Source organism: Odontomachus brunneus, unplaced genomic scaffold (genome assembly GCF_010583005.1).
Source record: "Odontomachus brunneus isolate Ranch 3 - 2012 unplaced genomic scaffold, Obru_v1 Obru_scaffold_036, whole genome shotgun sequence".
NCBI lineage: Eukaryota > Metazoa > Arthropoda > Insecta > Hymenoptera > Formicidae > Odontomachus > Odontomachus brunneus.
Genome location: NW_022639486.1, coordinates 1,397,349 through 1,420,288, shown reverse-complemented (window position 1 = coordinate 1,420,288; position 22,940 = coordinate 1,397,349). Strand labels below are relative to the sequence as shown.

General features: G+C 42.4%; 3 protein-coding genes across 4 annotated transcripts in view; 1 reads left to right on the top strand and 2 right to left on the bottom strand.

The window, feature by feature from the left end:
• The window catches only part of LOC116843854 (zinc finger protein 423), an 88,647-nt gene extending 70,818 nt beyond the window's left edge, over positions 1–17,829 (bottom strand). The window contains exons 1-3 of the mRNA XM_032814688.1: positions 17,484–17,829; positions 8,064–8,144; positions 5,060–5,122 (exon numbers count right to left, since the gene is read on the bottom strand). Of these exons, the coding sequence (XP_032670579.1) occupies positions 5,060–5,122; positions 8,064–8,144; positions 17,484–17,523 (184 nt within the window). The 5' untranslated portion in view covers positions 17,524–17,829. The remainder of the gene's footprint in view (positions 1–5,059; positions 5,123–8,063; positions 8,145–17,483) is intronic.
• A 581-nt stretch (positions 17,830–18,410) lies between these two features.
• Positions 18,411–19,800, top strand: LOC116843878 (ragulator complex protein LAMTOR4 homolog). 2 transcript variants are annotated; one of them, XM_032814753.1, is made up of 3 exons: positions 18,411–18,588; positions 18,848–18,922; positions 19,250–19,800. In XM_032814753.1, the coding sequence occupies exons 1-3, from the start codon at positions 18,553–18,555 to the stop codon at positions 19,490–19,492; spliced, it is 354 nt and encodes a 117-aa protein (XP_032670644.1). In that variant the 5' UTR covers positions 18,411–18,552; the 3' UTR covers positions 19,493–19,800. The 2 variants fall into 2 exon arrangements, with proteins under 2 accessions (XP_032670644.1, XP_032670645.1); XM_032814754.1 differs by having other exon boundaries at positions 18,588–18,633.
• Positions 19,763–21,453, bottom strand: LOC116843877 (coiled-coil domain-containing protein 130 homolog). The gene is made up of 5 exons (XM_032814752.1): positions 21,285–21,453; positions 20,865–21,180; positions 20,531–20,791; positions 20,284–20,416; positions 19,763–20,188 (listed from the first exon to the last, which is right to left on the bottom strand). The coding sequence occupies exons 2-5, from the start codon at positions 21,174–21,176 to the stop codon at positions 19,965–19,967; spliced, it is 930 nt and encodes a 309-aa protein (XP_032670643.1). The 5' UTR covers positions 21,177–21,180; positions 21,285–21,453; the 3' UTR covers positions 19,763–19,964.
• Between the last annotated feature and the right edge of the window lie 1,487 nt (positions 21,454–22,940).

The window sequence follows — 22,940 nt, the reverse complement described above, 5'->3', positions numbered from 1 at the left end:
CCCGTAGAGAAAAAAGAAGCATGGCGTTAAAGAGTTAAGAGCATCACAGCGACTGTTAATTGGCTGCGTTCGCGCGCAATAATAAGAGAGAGAGAGAGAGAGGGAGAGAGAGAGAGAACGAGGAAAAAAAGAAAGGGGGCGAAAAAAGGTCGCGCGCGCGTAACTAGACCGGCTGAATATTCGAGTCCCGACGGGGGTGACTCGTAACGGCCCTTCGAAGGTAGCGAAGGTCGCTGCCTCTCTACTTCTCTTCAGCTGGCGGCTGCAATAAGGCGTTAACCCGCAATCCTCGCGTTCTTCCTCCGTCTCTCTTTCTCCGTTCTCCTCCGTATATGCACCCTTACGGCGAAAGGAAGCCGATATTCCCTAGATGATAATACATGAATGCGCGACTATGTTCGAACACTTGTCTCCGTCGTGTTACCGGAGACTTGTAGTGAACTCATTAGCGATCTCGCGCGCGTGTCAAGGTGTCATGTTCAAAGCTCTCGTTTATCCCTTTGGAACCGCGGCGTATATCATTTGCCGGTTGATGCACATGCAATTGCAGATAATGCGACGCGTAATTTGGTTTTTATCTCCGCTCATATGGAACTGCATAACTCGCGAAAGTGCGAAAAAGTGAGCTATAGGATACGCGGTTTCTCGCGGCGCTAGTTATGCATTCCCGATTTATTTCGCGTCGAAAAGAACATCAAAAAACGCTATTTCCCGGCCTACAAAGTCTCGACTTAAGAGATCGCCGGGTTCTATGTCATAGTCATCTTCTAATGCGACGAGAAGAATTGCCGTGCGAGCCAATTCCTTCCGAAATGGTGATAGGGTGGCGCAGGTGGCAAAGGTGATCCCGCCGTACTTATTATGTCGATATATCGTAACCAAAGTTCCATTATAGACTTATATCGACCAACGATACGCTCTCTCGAAGTAATGCTCGCCATCATTCATTCCCGGCAAAATAATACGAGCTCGCTGCAGATATTATAGATGATAATGTAATAAATTCTATTACCATGTCATTACGTAATACTTCCTGCCGTCGAAAGTAGTTCGAATTTATAATACAATAAATAGATTTCCGCGCACATAGACCTTTACCATTAAAATATATCAAATGTATCAGGGGAAAATGTGGAAGGGGTCTAACGAATCGAAATTTTGATTCTGCATTAATCCTGTAAATTCTGTCGCACTTGGAAGGATCAATGGAAAATTTTGTGACATATATTGAATATTTCATTGTCTTGCATTACACGTATGAAATACGTGTCTTTATTTTTAACTTTAACAAACGGTGTATTAATATGTTAATATCCAAATAGAATATGTGCACGACAAACATATATTAAATGATTAATATAGACAGATATAATAGAGAAGATTAATGGAAACGCAACACTTTCTTTATTTATAAGCTTTTCATGTTTTATTATCGTAAAAAGTTTTAATGTTTTATTATCGTAAAAAGTTTCAGAAACTTGGAGAGAAAGAGATTTTCAAGGCATGAAAATAAGTAAGTTCTCTCTGTGTAACTTGAATTATAGTTATTTATTAAGTGATGACTATTTGTGCCGATCTTAGAATATATTCTAAATTTCGACTCGAGTATTTCCTTATTCTCGATAAGAGTTCGTCAAATCTTCCGTCAACCTTTCCGTCGGGAAAATTCTATATAATAATTGATTTCACACACCTGGCAATATATTGTTGCCCGCGTCTTGGCGTCCTGCGTCTTGCTTTCTGACTTCTTGACTTAGTATTCTGCTCTTGGTTGCACAGGACACTCACTGGCACTGACAGTGGCGTAAATACGACTCGATCGAGAAAATACGTGTTAACTAACGCGATACCGACGAGAGAACTCGATTCAATATTTCAATAGTTGACAAAATATTTTGATCACCCAACGGGAAATAATATACATACCTCGCGTCGCGGCATGTACATCGCTCGTCGGCCCGAGACGTAATGACTCACAAAGTACGCAACACGCGACCAATCAAAAGAAGGGCAAAGTCACCTCTTGTTGATCTCAATCGTCGTCGCCTATCTCTCTCGATTAAGTAGATAAAAAATCAAAACAATCAACGCTCCCAAAATATTTCAAAACTTCAAGATGTTCTCAAATTGAAATTATCAAATTTTATATTAATTTATCGAATTATCCGGATGGTTGCACGCGCAGTATTGAGCGTATTGTAGTACTCGTAGTATTCGACAGTTGTTGTCGGTTAACACGTAATAATTAATTAACCGTGTGTTTTCGACTGACTTGTGCGTGTAGAAGCGCTGGCCACGATAATGAGTTCTGGAACTGATTCTAGGACGGAATACAAGACGCAGGACGCAGAATGCAGCGACGAGACTTATAATTATTTACTCTTACGTCTCGTAAATCTTTAAATCGAAATTGCTAATGCCAATAGAAAATAATAATAAAAAGATCATGCGCGAAGAAAAGTTTGTCTCTTATTTATCCACTTTCTTGTTAATTTCTGTTATTTAATATTTGCATATTGTACATCTTTTTACATCCTGCACAGTTAAATAAATTACATAATTAAAATATCGCTTGTTTTATCTTAATTTTATTTTTTTTTATAATGTTATTGATATATGTTCAAATATTATTCGCGATCAAGCTGATATTTCGATAAAAGTGCGATTGACGCGTTTGTGCGATTCTTGTAGGTGCGACCGACGTCCCCACGGGATAATCGCATGATTAGCGTCTCGCGAACGCTAGAAATTCTTGCCACGACGAGGTGTATGTACCAGGAATTAATTATGGCCTCGCCTTAAATAAATTATGATAGTAAACGCGTTATTGCATCGCGCAGCGTGCCAAAATCGTTCGTTGAATTATTCACGCACCCGGAAAATGTCAAAGTGCGCGCGATGACGCGATGACAGTGAACGCCGTGTATGCTGCAACAAATAAAGGGAAATTCGCGAACTAGCACTTTGTTGTTTCATGCGCGCCATTACCGTCCCGCCTCGTCCGAGGGAGTAAACGAATGTTGTTCTTTAAATGTTGTCGCAACGTTACGACACATCCGACTTCGAATGTTTCACAGTTTAACGAAAAGAACGGAAGTACGGCTGCTGTATGTCGCGCCAATTACGTTCCGCTGAGTTGAACGACAAACTTCGAAGACTCGAAAGTGAAACGTAACTTCGGCGCTAATATCTCGCCAGATACTTTGACCCGTATTCTCATTGCGTGTTTAGTTTAAAGTGGCTGTACGCTTCCGTCCCACTAAACACTAACACAGTCCCTTTGTGGTATTTCAATAGACAATACGAACATTTGGCTTTTCGGTGATCCGAAAAGCAAAGATTCCGGATAAGAGAGACGGACTTTTTCAAGAGACCGACTTTCCGACTTTACAAAGAGCAGCATTAAAAGAAGAAACATTTAACGATATACCGATCGTCGTGAACGTGGAGCATTAGTGTTCATCGGGTTGAAAAACGAGAGAGAAAAAGGGAAGACAGAAAGAGAGAGAGAAAGAACGAGCGAGAGAGAAAATAACGATGTCCCAATGGTTTAATGAGCGGCGTGGGTACACGGAGCATTAAAGAAGCGAAGGAAGCCCGATGTTTTCAGGTAAGCAGACGGACGAGGCATCTCCCGAGGGAATGCGGGCCGCCTCCTACGGGAGGCAACCTCGTTCCGCGAGCTCCTCCAAGCCGGTTTTACCTCCGAGTATAAAGCGCGCGCAAGTACACTTTGCGAAAGGTAACCTGAAATAATAATCGAGCCGTACACGGGGAGTGGATAAAGGTTTGATCTTCCGCCTCCTCGGGGAGGAAAACTGCTGGATACTTGGGAAAGGTACGAATCTTTCGAGACAGTTTCGCTAGTTACGTAACAAGGGCGGTACCGCAGGGCGCCGCGCACACGGGGGAACCGGAAATTTTACTTAGCGCAAAAATAGTTCGTAGGAAACTGTCGGGAGACTGCGGACGAAACGAAACGAAAAATAGACGTCGGAAAATAGAAAGAGAGAGAAAGAGAGAGGGGGCCGAGAAGAGATACCGCTCGGCTAAATTAATTCATGGTGTGTTTCATCGAAGGCTAAACATCAAAAATTTATCTACCGTCTATTTACGGTCGATAATTACGGGATCACAGCGAGTCGAACGAATTTAAATCGCACGATTTCGTATGCGCGTGTGCGTCCGTGTGTTTTTAATCAAATCAACCGCGATGAAGAATGAACGAATCCCGCAGAAAACAAAGCTGTACGTGGCCGCGCGCGTGTGCGTGGAGCACGCTAATGGGATTACCGTTTAAAAAAGATTGATACTTAACGTTTCGCGAAGCCAGGCGTCGAGATATTTATAACAATCGCGTTTAACCACGCGCAAGAGCGAAATATATTGTCGTGGCCGTCGCGCCGCGAGCAACAAGATACAATTCAGTCACCGCGCATTTTTCATTGACCCCGAACGATGATGAAATGCCGCGAGATAAAATAAAATCGAACACGCGTATTCGCGCGTCCGGCCGTCGCGAAGCGCCGTTCGATCGGCCTGACCAACGAGGGGTTAAAATCCCGTCATTCTGCCGACGGGAGGGCGATGGATGCCTCATCATCCGCGCGGCAAAGAGGCGAAAGATGCGCGGATGCCGCATTGTTCGGCGCATATTGCTCGTGTGTGCTTACGTGCCGCGTACGTGGGTTGTCCTCTGGGGGCCGCGGGATCCCATATTCATGGGATTTATGGCAGGATCGCGCTTCTTGAACACCTTCGAACAATGACGATGCATCTCGACGCATTGTTGCGTGCCCGTAGGGCAATTCGAGTAATGCACCGGAATGCACCGACGCGACTCCTCGCAATTTCTTCGCATTGTTGCGCACAGAGCGCCAGTTGTGAGCGCACGTAGGTCGGTTCTTTCATTGCGCAAAATGACGATTTTAACCGCGCACCAATCTCCGTCTCGAGAAATTAATATTACGGATTCGCGGCGGATATGTGCTCGAAGATGACGCGCGCATTCACGAAACGACGAATCTGTCATGCGATGAGCGATTGAAAAGTTTCTTACCTTCTGACTGACGGCTGAACGCCCGCTGCAGCTCCTCCTCTTCCTCCTCCTCCTCCTCGTCCTCTGAAACACACAACCACGCTTCATTTAATTTATATTTTTCGTCCAAAGAGGAGTTTGCTTTAATGAAGTTGATGTCGTTGCAGTATTTAATAACTGCATTTGATAAACTTAATATCGACGTTTTTAAACGTTCATTTATCGAATAAAAACCGTATGAACTTCGTAGTTTCCTCTTTTTTGTTTTAATCCGGCGATGTGATTAATACAGTGTCTGCATTTATGTGTCTGACTGTTTATAAGTAGACTGTGTATGTAGAACTTGTAGAACTGTGTAGGTAGAACTTGTTAAACTAACAAGTGAGAATATATTTTGCAAACAACCACGGCAATTTTCGAGATATCAACGAAGGAAAATTGACCAATCGATAAATGCTCTATAGAGGATTCTGAAAGGACATGTTTTGAACTTACTTTCTGATCTTCTAGCAAGAGCAAATATAGACGCTCAGTCAAAGATCACGCGTGTAACGTAGAATCGCGCCGTTCGCAACGATATTCTTTCGCTGTCATCCAATTTTCACCGTTGCTAGGAAACAGTCAAGTCCAAACACGATATATCTCTTCAGATTATGGACAGAGTTCGTCCTATTGTGTGGCGCGCATTGATTGACCAATTTTCTTCAATTGAGATGTTAAAGCTTATCGCGGTCGTTTGCAAATTAATAGAAGATTTTATTCAATTTAACGAGTTCTATTTTCTCACACGAGCGCTCGGACATTTAAATCCAGGCACTCTGTATATTTATCAGATATATAAAGTAAAGTTCCCATTATTATCATTTTGTTTTCCTATTAATTGCATTTTATACCCGTAAAACATGAAACTGATGACGAATAAACAAGGCTTACATAGGTATATACAACCAAGTGAAAGAGATAGAAAACCAATGAGAGACAGTCACGGTTGTTGGTGCGAGTATTCAAAGTATAGAAGAGTAATAATAATGTCTGACAGTGTCAAACGTGCATTAAATTAATTATAACATCGTATAGAGAATCAAAAATAAAGTGCATAATTAAATTGTTGGAAATGGGATAGCGGAATTAATTAATAATAATAATAGGGGACAAAGGGTCAGTCTGACGATCCTTTGAAGAGAAGGTTGATTCACCGCACATGTTTCAAGTCCAGGGAAATATTCGGTGCGCACGTTTGACACTGTCAGATATTATTATCCTCCCACACTTTGAACATTCGCACAAACGACCACGACTGCTATCACTGGCTCTCTCTCTCCCCCTTCCCCTCTCCCTCTCCCTCTCCCTCTCCCTCCCTCCTTCTCTCTCTCTCTCTCTCTTTCTCTCTCTCTCTCATTTGGTTATGAAATTGACGCTTCGCATTACAAATTCAAACTAAGGTTTCTCATTGATTATTAATCAACAGACATCGATTAATGTCCATTTTAACGCAAACGCAAACATCGATATCTTTCGCACTTAATTACATAAGTATGTTAATTGATTAAAGACTCTTTGATTAAAGATTGGTTTGAAGATTCTTAATTCACCGAAGAACGATTTCATACCCATCAGAAACGCGTTAATTTTCTTTCTCCAACGGTTTTTGTTTAAAGTCGCTACATTTATAAGTGGAGTTATTGACATTTGTATCGATCCGCGCGCTCAATAGGCCGACGCTAACCCTTTAACGCGCTGTGAGGTAGATCCCGAACGTATGGTGACGTTAAACAATAGCCGCATTCTGCGACGTTATTTTTGCAAGCGATATCTCGCACGACATGATGGCACACAGCGGCGACGGCCTTGCCCCCACTCCGTGGCCCCAACAAGCAGAGATATTTTGTTTTGATTGAAAGACCGAGTGGCGTCGATGTCGCGGCTTTAAACAACTATAACTCGCAAATGAATCGATGTAGCGACATGAAACAAAAGGCAATCTCTTTGGCATGTATTCCCGCACGCGTCTGTGCTACTCTTTTATCGCCTATTTGAAAGACTAGAACATTACAGACGCGCGCTATTTATCATTACCTTCAATGACCTTTTAAATTACTTTATAAAATTACCTTATTCTTACCTATATTTTTGCCTAAATAATATGCTCCTCTCTTTGTCTGCCCTTTCTTTTTCCTCTTTCTCCTCTATCCTTCTATTTTCTATTCTTCTATTCTTATAATTTATATCTCTTCTGTATTCTTTTCTTCCTGAGCTAACTAACGCGATGACAGTTATTTGCCTGATAATTTGACAGGCGCAAACGACACGAAGCAAGTCGCAGCCCACATGAAGTGAGCTAAGCGAGAGAAACAATCAGCATCGCGGAAAAACGACAATTAAATTTCTTACATGCTTTTTTTTAGAGTGGACTCTAGTATCGTGATTGACTAAAGCACGGTATACACGAACAACATGCAATCTCTTTTATTGGCGATTGAATTGTTCAGTTCCCTTTCTTCGCCTCAACTATCTTTACACTGCCAAGATTAATATTATTACTATGACTCACGAAGTAAAAAAATAATTTTCGTAACTATTTGCAAAATGGCAAAGGACATTTTTGTTCAATTTCATGAACTCTATTCGCATACGAACGCTATACGCATTGGTACGCGTTGTACATTTTTTTATACATTTGAAATACTAATAAAAAATATATAACAAACAGATTATGAAGAGACAAAGCTTGCTGTTTTATATATCTATTAATTATATAGGCTGTCTGAATTTGGGTATGCAGATCTAGAACTTGTTAAATAGAAAAATTCTGTACCATTCTACCATAGTAATTATTGAGATATTAATGAAAGAAAACTGGTCAACCAATGCGCGCGATGCGGGTGATATTAATTTAATTATGAGATGCGACAAATGTTTCTTATTTAACCCACTGCATGATCCAATGTGCAAACTCTGCCACCTGTTGTACGTAAATACTAAAGAAAACTACACGAGAACTGGCAGTCTAACAAATAACACTCACGCTTAATCGCCGTCGTTTCGTTATCCTGTTCGGCCGCCTCCAGGACATTCTGCTCGTTGCCCTCGTCCCACTCTTCGTCCCCTGCACGGAGAGAAGCCACCGTTAATTCTATTACATTTGCATATCGCGGGTAAAGAGCGAAATCTGCAGCTGCCTACGAGCTACATACAACAAACGCGACTTCCTTGTCTTAAATTTCTCGCCACGGAGAATTTGTCAATCCATAGGAACATACTTTGGCGCGCTCTCCCCGTTTTTTCCTTTCCTCTTTCTTTCGGGAGCTTTTGTAAATTCACGAAACTGTCTCGTCGAGAAACTATTCGCTCTTTATAATCATAAACAAAACGACGAGCCGTGTTTTCGGGGGACGACGATACCGCGAGCGATACTGCCATCCGTTTGTCACGTGGGGGAGGCGGCAGTACCACAGAATTAAACTTAAAAAATTACACCCCTGTTCACGTGGCCAACAGGTCGTTTGTTATTTCGCATGGCTCTCTGCGAACCACCGCCGCCTCTCCTTTCGCGTTGTCGCAACGCGAGTGAGTTTACGCGCGGCAAACTTGCCACTCCGACGATTACGCTTGGTCGAGTTTCCGAAGGTGTCAAACCAGGCTTTACCCCGTCTATCCCCTCTCTTTCGCCACTATCCTGTCGAGCTTTTACCGGAACGAGGGCATTCGTCACTGTTAACGGCTGATTAAGCTAACAAACCGCGCAAACTTTTCCTGCTAATTGCCGAGTGATTTGTTGGAGCGCGAGTCGCGCGAAAAGCTGCGCTTGTAAAGACGATCGAAGGCTGTTATCAATCGTTTGGTAATTCGGCACAAAATAATGTTATTGCAAATCGACCTTACGATCAATTATTCCTCAATCCGTCAGAAAACTAACAATTAATTAACAGACACATCTCGGGACGAGAGTCTCGCCGACTACCAGGCGCATCGAAAGAGGCGTGCTGAATAATAAATCACGACGGAAATATACAATTCGCGTGAAATTTTTCGCGAGCTAAATCTCGACTTGGCCGCGCGACCCGAACGGTACGCTCCAACCGCCCGTTACACGTCAGACGAGGAACAACGAGCGCGTCAAACCTACAGACGGCGGTCGGGCTTAAATATTCCAGAAGACACGACGCGAAGGTACCGCATCCTTCGATCGTACACCCTGGCGCCCTCCGAACCCTGTCAGCTGTCAGGCATGTCTCACGCCAAACCGCGCTTCGCGTTACCGACAACGATACCCGCCGGTTAATGGTTCATCCATCATCGTGTAACCGAGGACTTTCCGCGAGTTCCGGTCAATTCGTTAATTGCGTCCGGGATCTCTCGCCGAGGTCCGTGTTCCGACCAACTAACATCTTTATTCGTTTCCCGTACGAGAGCCAATATTTGTCATCACGAAGAATTCCCTTCTGCTTCTACATGTGTGTTTGCACGAAGAATAAGAATGATTTGATATATTGTATGTATGAAATTTTGGTCGTGTAGAAATGTGTTTCGTTGATCTCTGGAGAAGAGTTGGAAGGAGTCTCCTCTTCGCATCAAACGCGATTTTTCCACGCTACCTCGAGATTTTTAAATTGCGTAATTCCGTAGAAGAGAGGATTATCTTGCGTATTAATTTGAAAAAAAAAAAAACTAAAATTCTTTTTCGTCAATAGAAGTGTAATACAATTAGAGCTTTGAGCTTTGCGAAAATCTTATGTAACGAGACTTATTGTAAGTAAAGAAGCTGTGCGAATTGATTTGTATGAGCCGAGACTGATTCGTACGAGCGGCCGGACGTCGGCAAATTCAATTTACCGTAAACACCGTAAACAATTTGACGATGAGACGGCCTGGGCCTGACAATAATCGTAAAGGTGGGGTGGGATCGACTATATCGACTCGGGGGCACCCTTTCCGCACGTACCGGCACCTATAACGCGCGTACATCGTTTCGCAACGAGCCACGTAATACGGCTTGGCCTAGACGACGCCATTCTCAAGATGGTCCGGGAGAAGGTCGGCGGTGGTAGGTGGCCGCGGGAGGGAAGAGAGAGGTAGACTCTCGAAAATACAGGTTGCAATCTCGGCCGGGCTCCGCGGCTAACGTTAAACGGATGTGTTATTATGGCTTCGGCATGCACGCCGGGCAAGATAACTGCATATTGCGGCTTAACCCCTTCTAGGAGGATCATTCGAGTCACGATGCTCCCGTCTGCCGATAATGCTCCCGCGGTGGAAGTATATCGCGTCTTCCAAATAATAACGTTTTATCTTGATTCCCAGGAATTTCTAACCAGCACTTTCTCGACTTCGTCGACGTCCCTTCGTCGTTCGACGTGAAATCTTATTGGCTGATTAGATAAGTCAGTGCGCGCAACGTTATTAAAAATGCAAAATTAAACGATAACACCAGCGCGCATCGCTTGGTAAAGCGGAATATCAAGCTCTAGAGCAGCAACGATTCTAAGTTAAAATTCAGGTATCCTTGACGTCCGATAGTTAGTCACGGTAAATATGAATTACGTTCCAACACACGTTGCGAGCGGAGTACTATAAGGGTCTCCTCGATCAAACTCGAAACGCGCGGATGAGAGACGAACGATTCCCTCTAAGCGGTTGAAAGTTAACGCAGCGTTTTAACGATTTTACCAGGGCGATGTCCCTCCCAATGTGCCGTGTCAAGCCCGCGCTGGCCTCGGTGGTAACCCTTTCCGGGCGCGTCCCGCGGGACGCGTCGATCCTCGCGGAAGCCCGCAAGGGTCCCGAGTCATTAATCGATACGCCGTGAATAAAGGAGCGCCCTGCGGGTTATATCCGGGGCGCGACTGTGCTATCTCTATCTGCGTTGCCGCCGCCGTACGTCTTGGAGTCCGTGACAGGCAAGAAGGAAGGCAAGCAAGCAGGCAGGCAGGCAGGCAGGCAGGCAGAGAGGCAGGCGAGCAGACAGCCGAGCGAGAAGCAGCAGCAGCAGCCGCCATTGGGAAGGGCCGCCGGTGCTGCTACTGCTGCTGCTGCTGCTGCTGCTGCTGCTGCTGCCGCTGCGGTAGGTGGTGGTTGGAAGGGTTGTCGGGGAGGGAAGTCAAGGGAAATCCCATGAGACCGCGTACCCAGGGTAGCTCTGACGCGGACTCAGACTCCCGAGGGACGCGAGCATCCGCTGGCGGCGGCGGCGCCGAGCTCCCTCCGGCGTCAGCGAGGCACCTGGAGGACCCGGGAATATTGCGGAGGGCCTTTGGTGCCTGTCACGCTGACTCTCGCGACGCCACGTTGTACGGCCGATGTTACCGGTAATCCCGCGCTTATCGGATTGGCCCCGCAGTAATTCGATTTTCGGGACAAGTAGCGCCGGATACATTGTAATCATTTTAACCTTTCAACGATAATTAGGCTATTGGCTGAGCGGAGATGCGAATTGTCACCGGCGTGTTCATAGAAGTGTATAATTGATAAATGATGATTAATAGATGATGAGTTTACAATTTATAGATGACATTATCGTGCTGTGCACAAATGATGCAATGATGTTCCCGAAAATGGTTACTCTGGTCAGTCTTGACGATTGTTAGTTTCAATTATTAACACAGACGACTCGGTCGATTGTTCATAAACGCGCAGCTTGGAACGAACGAAAATTCCCGGAGAAGGCACGGAAAGGGAATTTCTTAAATCGACGTCGCCGTCGCAGGACGCGCATCGCCACAAAAGCGACGCCAAGTTTGCGGACTTGTCGACGGGTGGTCGCTCCTCAAAGGAATACCGCGTCGCGGGAATGTGTCCTCGAGTATGTCTTTTGTAACGCGCGCTCTCCTTCCTAGGGGCACGCAGCCTTCCGCATACCGCGTGCTATTAAGAAGTGCACACACGCGGCCCCTCCTGAAGTTCGCCAACTTCATCTCCCGCCTTCTAATTCCGTACGGACGATCTAACCTTGTCGCCCAGACAGTTTCAAGCGACACCGCGCGCGCCGAATTTTAATCTGACTCTCTGATTTTACAATTTTTTTTAAACAACTCTACTTTATTGCGCTAATTAAAATATTATTTCTTCGAGTGCTGCCGCTTCAATCGCCATTAAAGCGACGAGATAATCTCGCGTTTCTACGACCTGAGAAACGGCCGATGAATTACGCAAAACTCCTGCTTAAAAGCAAGGTACGACTAAGATATACATAAATTCGTACTTTTGTTAATGTATCGCTATTGAAATTCACTCGAAAGCCAAGCAGCGGACGTAATTGGAAGCCGGAAAGCTGCGCGCTGCACTCTTCGTAGACAATAATTTAACGAGAGGCCGATAACTTAATCCAAGTTAGCGGGCGCGTTATAACGATTATGACCGCCGGCGAGGACTTAGTGCTGTCACTGCAAAAACTAATAGCGGCTTAAGTTTTAGAGGAGCCACGATTAAACGGCTTAAAATGCTAAGCCGGAAATTTACATTGCGCGGCCAGCGGCCGCCTGTCTGTCGCGGATAGTCCGCCGGAAGAAAGTGGCGTGAGCAAGTGTTGCGTTATCGATATGCGACATTGAATGCGAAATATCGCGCATTATTAATCCCAAGAACGCGAAACAATGATTAATTAATATTACATCACGTCACCGGGGTCTTATCGTAGTTGTTACAGTTACGTCATTATAATGATGTCGTCGTGCGCTGACACAGTTCCCCGAAGAGATTGTTTCGTCGAAGTGATCTACGTGACTTTCGAGCACGGTTTAATGTGGTTTTTAATTTAATTATGCCTCTCCAACCGCCACCAATCGCGGTCCTGGTCCTAATGTCCAACGCGCACGAAAAGGAGGAAATAATAATTATCGATAAGCAAGCCCGAAGCCTCGACTGCGGGTCGTTAATCATTTCTGCGCGTGTAAATTAATTCCGGGACGATAATTATGCATTTATGCGAGCACGCGCAAATTACAATCACGTTCCTGAGGCATAATGCACATGATTCAGGTCATTGCGTCCTACTCACCAATTATAATGCGCTTATATATCGAGTATATTTAGGCGTTCCTTCATACTTGCCGTAGAAATGCATATGCACACGGGAAACCTGATTTACATACGATACATAATGCAACTCTAACAACGCACCGCGTAGATTGATAAATTAAGATTTCTCTAACAATCAACAGTCACGTTTCATCGTTCCCACTAGATATGCATACAGGGTGCCCAGCAAATCATGCTGCATTCGGCGAAGGGAATTTATTTCTCCTGAGGAAAGGAGGACAAGTGAACAATTCTAGAATAAACTTTTCTAATTGATCGCCTGCCTTTCGACTAGGATGTTTCTGAATATGAGAAAATGAGAAAAGCGCGCTTCCGCACACCTAATCGATGTATTGATGTTTACTTGCTTTATTGTGGCTATAAATATTTTTTACGTACGATCTTCAGATTTGTTTATACGTTACTACGTAGCAAATGTTTATATCGCTGGTAATTTTCATCGATCTTTTAAGACGCCAAAGTATAACGATCAGGAGTAACGATGCTTTAATTACAACAAATCGTAACAAAGAATTCTAGTCGGTAATTTCGAGATATTTATTATTTGTTGGACACTCTGTATATGAGAGTATTATTGTCCACACGAGCGTAAGTTTGCCTCGCAAATGCTCGCGTGGTAATTTCTTTTCGCATGAAATATTTTTTCCAACGAAACTAAAACGCGACGGACATCCGATAAAATTTATTCAGTAATACGTATTCAATGTTCGTGAATCATGGCGAAAAAAACACTTAAACGCGATTTTATCAATTAATGGGATTTTAATCTCGACGGACGATGACCGGCGCGCCATTCTGTTCGTTTCGATCGTGCGATTTTCGAAAAAAAAAAAGATATTCGAGATGCAAGTTAGGGACGAGCCAAAACCTGTCGATGCAAACCGATATATTCCCATTAACGCAATTATCCTCCGTTCAGCTGCTACCAACCTACCGGTTGTCCACGTTATGACGGGGCATTGGAATCCATTAATACGGCTTCGGTCGCGCGCAGGTTCATTATCGTGCATTAATTAGCAACACCCTATATCACTATGCTGGCAATACTATCGGTTCGGCTTGCTATTTCGTGGCTAACCACTGGATCGTGACGTTCTGACCGCGATGGCAGTCGGCTTGATCCGATAAAAGACGACGGTTTGTTTACCGCAACAAACAAGTAACACGCGCGACACATGGTTCGTTAGACTCTCTTGTCAACGATATGTACTAGCTGTTCTCTTCTTACCGAACTACCTCCGCCAAAAAGATTACAATTTTTATTGCAGAATGAAGGAAAGTACAGTTGTTTCGACAAATCGAAATGTTGAAAGAGACGACGTTTCGATTCCTTTTCGCCGAGATATTTAATGCCGTGAGTTGAGAAAGCACGACAGCTAATACACAGCTATAGCACCTTAAAGATTCTGTTAATTCGCGGAGAAACTATTACGTACGCGACAAATAATTATACGCGCGATCGGTTAGGAGCGACTGGTATTTCGAGCAGCAAAGATTGCGGCAGACATGAACGATTCATCTCGCCTGTATTGTGAATCGCGAAACGGCGCTCTCTCTCTCTCTCTCTCCCTCTCTCTCCCTCTCTTTCCTCATCAACCACCGGCGCCAATATTTCGGGCGGCCGAGTACCTTTTACATCCGCTATTGGAATCCGGATGTGGCCGGCTACCGAACAGTCGGCAGTTTGAAACGAGCAACGCGAAACTTTCGTTTCCGCTCAATCGTCAATTCCGCCCCGACAAACGAGAAATGATTCGGCTACCATAGCAGGATCGCAATTTCGTGGGAAAAGGGCTGTACTATAGTCGCGTACATAGCATATACGTATAGCGATTGTGTGCGAGTTCAGCGAGATCCTGCTGTTCGTGTTTGAAACTTACGGGATTAACATTAATCGAGTCCACAATTAGTAAGATCCATTGCAAACATGAAATTATGTCGAGTCTACCAACTATGGACATGACCCCATTTCAAGTGCAAACGTCTCATTCGGAGTCTCAGAATTAGAATTCTTTCCTTTTTCTTTTTTATTGACAAGTAACTTAAAAGAAGCTAAAAGAGGAAGCACGACTAAGAGAGAGGAGACAGTCGCGTGTAAAACAGAAATGGGAAGGAAGACTCCACGAGGAATGACGAAGTCAAAGGAAAAGGGAGAAAGTGACGGCGGTAACAGTACAGAAGAGCGAGGAGCGGTCGGCAAGCTAAAGGGACGATGCGCGCGAAAAGAGGTACCAGCAGGGAGGACGAGAGGAGCGCGACCAGAATTGGATAGGATAGGCGAACTAGTGATTACAGAGGCCGGGGATTCCCCGGGGAGAAGCGCTGGTCTCCCGTGGGCTTCCACCTAATTCCATCCTGGCTGACTACTGACTCTACCTCTCTATCTTCCTCTCTCGCTCTCTATCGGTCTACCTTGTTCACCTATTGCCTCTCTTTCTGTCTCTAACCGTACACTTCTGTTGACGTCCTTCTCCCTCTCTCTCTCCCTCTCCCCTTCCCTCAGTATCTCTTTCTCTATCTCTCTCTTTCCATTCTGCTACATGTTGGAACAGTACTCTATCCTCTTTTCGCTATTCGCGTTTGATCAGCCCTCAAACCTCTCCCTCATGCACGCATCCCTCCCGACCTCCCCGTCGTTTCCCTTTCTACGTTCATTTGTCTCGCTCTGTATTTCTCGCGGCTTCTCTGTTTATTCCGCACTTATGATTCGTCCCCCTTTCCCGCCATCTACGACCGTTTTCCTTCTCTCTCTCGCGCTCTGTCGTTCTCTCACCGTCCCTTTATCTCTCTCCTTCTCCGCCTTCCACTCTATGTGGCAACTGTATTTCGGTTATCCGGTTGCACGTATGCTTTCAACCTGCTGCAACAACCCAACACCCTCGAGCGCGCATTGGATGCTGGAGCCGCCCGGCGGTTTTCACCGTTCCATCTGTCTTGGTTCTTCAGTCTATTCACTGCGACGAAACGATTCACGGACTCGATAATTGATATCATTAGGTAAGGAACTGGTAAATTCACTCGGCACTCGGCGAAATTAAACGTTTAATTCAATATAACGCGAATTTTTTCTATTTTGGACTAAACTCGTAACTTGAAAAATTACTTGCGTTTCTTTGAACGTATAATAAATTAATGTATTAATTTGTTCATTTTTTACATTCAATTCTGTCAAAATACTACTTTACGCACGATGTGATAATATTATTAATTAACGGAAACTTCTGATATAATTGCAAGTCCAATTCATTTTTTAATAGATATTTGATTGCATTTGAAAACGAATTTTCTGTTTTCCCCGTACTTTAGAACGTCAGTAAGCCATGAATATTACGTTTAATGGAAAAAAACATGATTTCGGAAATTCGAATTGTATATAGGTTTAATATACCGTGCACGTCTTATATAAATATAAAATCGAATATGACGAACGTATTTTCCTCAAAGTATATAGTCAAGATGAATAGATGTTACGATGCACATGTACAAAGTATAAAAAGAATTCAAAATACAGAAATTTTAAAAACTCTAACGTTACTTGCATAATTGAATCGTTTTTAATTGCTATAGCAATATTGTGCATTACGGTATGCGGTTGCTGCAACACAGCAGTGGCTTTTGGCACTCGTACCGTACGTTACTTTTACGCCGGTGCACGTTCGCACGTGTCTAGAAGTTTCGCGAAGCACCCTTTTAGCCCGACTTCTTTTTCGTCTCCGCACATCCACATCTACACACGAACGAATACCTTGCAGGGAACTTCGCTATTATTCGCTTGTCTTTGCGACAGAGAAGCGCGAGCACGTCTACCTTAATCTCGTAAAGTCGTCGTCACCTAGGGGCGGCAAATCTTCATATTTGTCTCATTCTGATCCCTTTTTTCCCGCGTTTATTGCACGCAAGTCTCACTTCCCTTCTTGGTCCTCGCAATGAATCAAGGAAATTCATCCAACGCGAATTAAAGCGACTGTAAATGTTACTTTACAGAAATCAAGAACGTCAACGCGCTCAGATTTGTTTCAATTTGCCTGGGGACACGCGAAAGCTCTAAGTATCCTAAACATATCTACGTTGTGTCTTTATATGATATTTACTGTCAAGAATTCGAAAGAAAGAAAGGACAGAAAGAGGAAGAGAGGAGGGAGAGTCGTGTCGTATTACCGGTGAAGTTCAATCAACAACGGACCGATTAAAGAATGCATGTTGGAATATTTTTTCGTAACAATAAGTAAACCTAACCAATCTAGCGTAATAGATTAAGGTACTCGCGTAATAAATTAAGATACCAACTATAACTATTAAACATTATATTTCCACTCATCTCTATTCACCGTCGGTGAATCGCGCAAGAATGAGGGAACAAATCAGGCTGAATAAATCGGGCAATACGAATAATGCAATAGTGTCGACTTACGTTTGAGAGATCGAGGTTTCGCCTGCTTCCTCCTGGACATATCACCGCACTGGCACGCACTCCAACGTGGGCGAGAGAATCAATAGCGACTCACCAGCATGTCGCACACGTCGAGAGCGCGAATTTCGGCGATCTTGACGACGATTAATCCGCGACGCGTCCGCACGACTCACGACGAGGATCCATTCGAGCCGGACATGTTTCTTTCGCGAGTCGCGCGCGTGAAGTTGGCCGCGCCAGGACCAATCGAAAATCGAAGGAGCGCGCGACTGACCAACGCGCGCGAACACGTGGTCTGCGTGCACGAAGGGCGTATGTGAACGCACCCCGCGTACGAACCGATGGACAGACGCGCTCGGAAGACGCGCGACGAATGATACGAGGTTGGTACATCGCGCCCGCGGAGAACCACTGGCAAGGAGTTGCGCAAGCGTGTTGTCCGGCCGTCCTGCGCGACACTTGCCACCCACTTTTTGCTTTCCGCGCGCGATGTTTTTTTCGGCAATCGCCAAGTAAATACACAGCTGAGAGAAACCAATATTTCGGGAATATCAAGCGGATTATCTACGCATCCTCCACGCAAGACATTTCGCGGAGCCGAAGTAGGCTAGATGTGATTGCACCTCTTATTCACCAAACGTTGCTTCAATGAGTGAATAAAAGTCAGTAATTAAGTAAATATGACCAATTATTTGCACGCGTGTAAAACACTATCATCATGAAATCGTCATGAGTATCAACGAATTCTCAGAAAATTATGAACATTATTCGCACGTTGTCTTACAAATAATTATATAAAATACAAATGTTTGTAAGACACGCGGATTATCACTTGTGTGCTATGTAATGCGCAAATACAATGTATAACAGATTCCTACCTTATCGTCGACACCGAGATAATACACCGACAGGACAGAAATGACAGGAGTATGTAAAATATTTCTGGACACTCGTCTTCTGTCATCAAGCGCGCGGGATGCATTTTACCGTTCATTTTCTGCGATACTAATCTATCACTTAGCGCTTGATACACAGTGCCCGAGTAAACTTATCTCAAGCATTCGTATGCATGACATTTCGCCAGCCACTGACACTATCGTCATACGTAAGTTCACATTTTCGATCGTCGTTGTTTGTTTCCGTAGCAGAGGTTAGGTTTTAATATCACTGTAGCTGTTAGAAGCGAATATGATAGATAACAAGAACGTAAAAGTATCTTAAATTACAGTTTTAACCACTTCTCGTTTATATTATGAGTAAAATATTATGAGTCAAATGAAAGCATATCCAATTGTCAATTCGATTTTTATTTGTTTCTGCATTTTATATCTTTCATTATGCATTACACATATTGTCGTTCGCAGAAAATGATGTCACTGGATCGTATTCCTGATCAAACTGGATACTTGGTGTTAACAGAGGACGGTGCTGTGTTAACGGTATGAAACTGGAGTCACGACTGACTCTTATAGCGAATTCAGTTGCTTGCACTAGTGTGCAAAGGCTTGTTTATAGTATGTTATTATATTTAAAGATTGTCTTAAATAAATTCTCAAATATGTTTAACTAGTAATATAATATGTACAACATCCGTATATCATTTTATTAGCTAAAATGTTTTTAAATATGCATTTAAGACAATCTTAAATATAAAAATGTACTGTAAATAAGCCTTAGCACACACTCAGTGTGCACTAGTGCAAGCTACCGAATTCGCTATTAGATTTACAATAACAAAATAAAATATCTCGCATTTGTCATTGCAGTCCGGAGGAGATTTGGAAAATGATGAGAGAGTGGCGAATATCATTGTCGGCTTGGTCACCCTGACGACTGGAATTGATCCTAAAGCTTTCCCCGCGCACGAGGCCTTTGAGAAAATATCAATCACATACAAGGATCATTGCTATGTGATATGTCTTTCTAATAAAAAGATTCATGTAGTAAAGAGAAAACTACCGCTGCCAACTACAGCAATTGTCGAGCCACAACCTACCATCGATGTATAAATCAACACACAATGCACATGAAGGGGAAGTTTACTCTTTGTGAACTTCAATATCTGACACGAATTTAATTTCTTCGGTCATTTTAAGAGATTTATCTGCTGTTATATACCTACATAGAAATATATGTCACTATCTAAGAATTAAGTTAGTGCTATGTAATATATAGCTATAGGAACAGTTATGTATCTTTGTTGTATGATCTAACGCTTCTTTCAACATTTAGGAAAAAAAATCTCTTCCAACGTGTAATCCAATGAAAAGTATATGGACTATAATCACACGTTAAATATATTTTCCATCAAAATATACATTTCGCAAATCCTTGTGTTGGCGTTTATTCTTGGGGTTAGAGCATTCTGAGTTGAAAGTACTAGAGAGTTGAACTTATATATCTATATATATATATATATATCTCTATATTATATATTAATATATAACATATACAAATTGCTTGAAACATTCATAAAGTATATTAAGTATCACTATCGGTGCTAGAACTGTCATAATTCACCAAAGAAGTACTTGAACTACTGGCTTTCGAGGTAGTTGCATTATCTATGACTTCTTGCACTTTTGGTGGCTCCTGACTTTGCAGTTTTAACCTGTTATTTGAGCCAGTTATCTTCCTTGAATTATTCTTGGATCGTACAATTGTAATCAACTGTTTGAAACCTATACGTTCTCTCTTCTTTATGTCTGAAGAGAAAAAAACAATGTTAATGATAATTATAGATAATGCGTGTTTAAGTCTACTTAGAAGCTAAATAATGTATGTAAGCTATATATTGTACCTTTCTTTCGAGTGAGTAATTTAGCTATTTTGATATCATCTTCATGTTCCTGAACTAAATCAATATCTAATCCGGTCTTTTTTAACAGTGCACAATCTACAGATTGTTTTCTCTTAAGGTCTTTTTTCTTCTCCTGCAACATAAAAGACACCAATAAAAATGAAATCCATATTTACTGTTGATATATTGATAAGAATAATCTGGTTGAGAATAAACTGCAAATATGTTAAAAAAACTATGTTCATACTCGAAATAATGCTCTCAGTGTACAGTTTAAGCTGTAATCATCTTTCCAAATGTTATCGTTCAAGGATATTGCACTTTCTAATGCCGAATCTCGAGACTTGGCTACTTTCTTGTCTTCCAAACCATGTTCCAATTTATACATTGCATCATCATACAGTCTACACGATACTTCTTTTGTTTCTGGTACAACCTGTTCATTTTCTTTAGGATCCCATCGATTCTCTTGACGCCTTGCACCACTCACTATGACATAGTCTAGATTCTGAAGCAATATAGAATATTTTAGAGTAAATATTACTAAATGTCATTATATATTCAATATCAATATTACTTACTGCAGGGTCAGTTTTTATCTCAAAGTGGTTGTCACAGAGATGACATTTCATACGAAACTGATAAACTGGAGTACTATAATACATTCCAATCTTCTTTTTCTCTGCATTATATCTGACACCCATGCCAATGTGATTTCCACATCCATCACACCATATATTATAGGGCATTTCAAATCTTATAATTAAGATGCCCATATGGATTTTACGGGCTCTCTCACGCAATGCGTGAGTGCCCAGGAACTTGTTGAGCCCACCAACACGGGGATCATAATCCGGTGGATAGTACAAATTTGTACCTTTTCGTTCTCCCATTGTGCTAGAATTTATTTATTGATACGTGTATGAAGAGTGAACATTTGATAAAATGTTTGTTTTATTATATATTCAACATAAATAATAATATAATAAATATCATTATACCTTGATTCTTCTTTGAATCTCGGAAGGAAAATAAAACACTTTTACTTTCAAGATTCTTTTGACACGACCTTTCTTACAAAATCTAATGTTTTCTTAGGTTAGACCATAGCATATGATCATAAACCATAGACATATATGCGGTCGGGTGGGACCCGATTGATCACGGTATAATTGGACACAGATTGTAATGCAGGATTCACATCGCGTCCGTTCGACATACGATGTCCGATATCCAATAAAAGAATAGCTTTCCAATAGAGAATTGAATTCTCTATTAGAAAGCTGTTCTCCTATTGGATATCGGACGTCGTATGTCAGACATCGGACGCAGTGTGAATCCTGTATAATGATTGGCTCGACCTGGTAGATAATTCTTTGCATCGGTTGGTTGTGTCCAATCATACCGTGGTCAATCGGGACGCTCTCTATAGCTATGTTCAGAAATCCTACTCGATAGGTAGAGTTACTTTAATAAACCAATCAGAATAAATAACTCTTAGTTCCTTTTGCCCTGATTGGCTAATTAAATGTTACTCTACTCACCGAGTAGGGTTTCTGAACACAGCCTAAGTGGTCTGTGCAGAGTAGTGAAGGAAAGACGAAAGGACAGATATATGCGTCCAGAGCTGCGTTTCAAAATTCTACTCGGTGAGTAGAGTATATTTAATTGACTAATCATGATAAAGAAATCCTAGTTATCTTTGTTTTCATTGCTTTCCAGTTGCAATATCCCTAGACACTTTCATGCACACGCAACACAAATTGCATTCCAATTGTCGTAATCGTCGACACACATCCGTGCTCAACTCGAAGGCTACTAGTCGTCTGCGGCCCATATTCTGAATCCTCTTTTATCGATAAAAGTGTCTTAAATACAGCTTCTTAACCAATCAGGTGGCTCCTAAGCCTCTTTTAGAGGCACTTTTATAGATAAAAGAGGATTCAAAATATAGGCCTGTGTAAACTAGTGTTTTCTAGTGACAATTAAAATTAAGGGCTTTCGTACACAAATTGCCGTAACCGTAAATCCCGATCTACAATAGATGTAGTAAACTTTAAACTTTAAGAAATTGACCAATCATAATCGAATTATAGAAGAATAATCAATCGTGATTGGTTAATTTTTTACGGCTTAAAGCTTACTACACCTATTGTAGATCGGGACTAACCATAATACGTAAACTTAAGTTGAAGAACCAATCAGAATATTGCTATAGATTTATGTATTCCAAAAGACTATAAAAGTGACATCAAGTTTTATCTTACGCAGAAATAATTAGATTTCAATCGGTTGAGTTTTTTAAGGTAACATTCGCGCTTGAAAAGATGTATTTTCGAAAATGATATCAGGTGAGCTTATTTCGTTCTGCATCGTCTCCTGGGTGACAATGTGTGTTTGTGTCACTCCACTCCCTCAGCAGCACGCCCAGAATGTTGAAAATAATTTCCTAATATTCCAAAATCGTGTCCATAACGTCAGATTCATCGTAGCTTTATATTCAGATTTTCGCGCATGCGCAGTGATATCTATCTTACGCATGGGCTGAAAGAGTTACTGTAGGTCATGTAATGTTAGCATATAGAGCAAAAAAAATAAAAAATGTGAAAATGTAAAATATTAAGCAATTCTTATGTAGTAAATTATATATTTTTTCA

Bases quoted from the DNA above. Each gene is read 5' to 3' on its own strand.
- LOC116843877 (XM_032814752.1), bottom strand. From the start codon at position 21,176: ATGGGAGAACGAAAAGGTACAAATTTGTACTATCCACCGGATTATGAT. The intron at 20,417-20,530 runs GTATGAACATAG...TTTATGTTGCAG, and splicing joins CACTGAGAGCATTATTTCGA to GAGAAGAAAAAAGACCTTAA. The intron at 20,189-20,283 runs GTACAATATATA...TTTTCTCTTCAG, and splicing joins ATTACTCACTCGAAAGAAAG to ACATAAAGAAGAGAGAACGT.
- LOC116843878 (XM_032814753.1), top strand. From the start codon at position 18,553: ATGACATTTCGCCAGCCACTGACACTATCGTCATAC. The intron at 18,589-18,847 runs GTAAGTTCACAT...TGTCGTTCGCAG, and splicing joins CACTGACACTATCGTCATAC to AAAATGATGTCACTGGATCG. The intron at 18,923-19,249 runs GTATGAAACTGG...TTGTCATTGCAG, and splicing joins AGGACGGTGCTGTGTTAACG to TCCGGAGGAGATTTGGAAAA.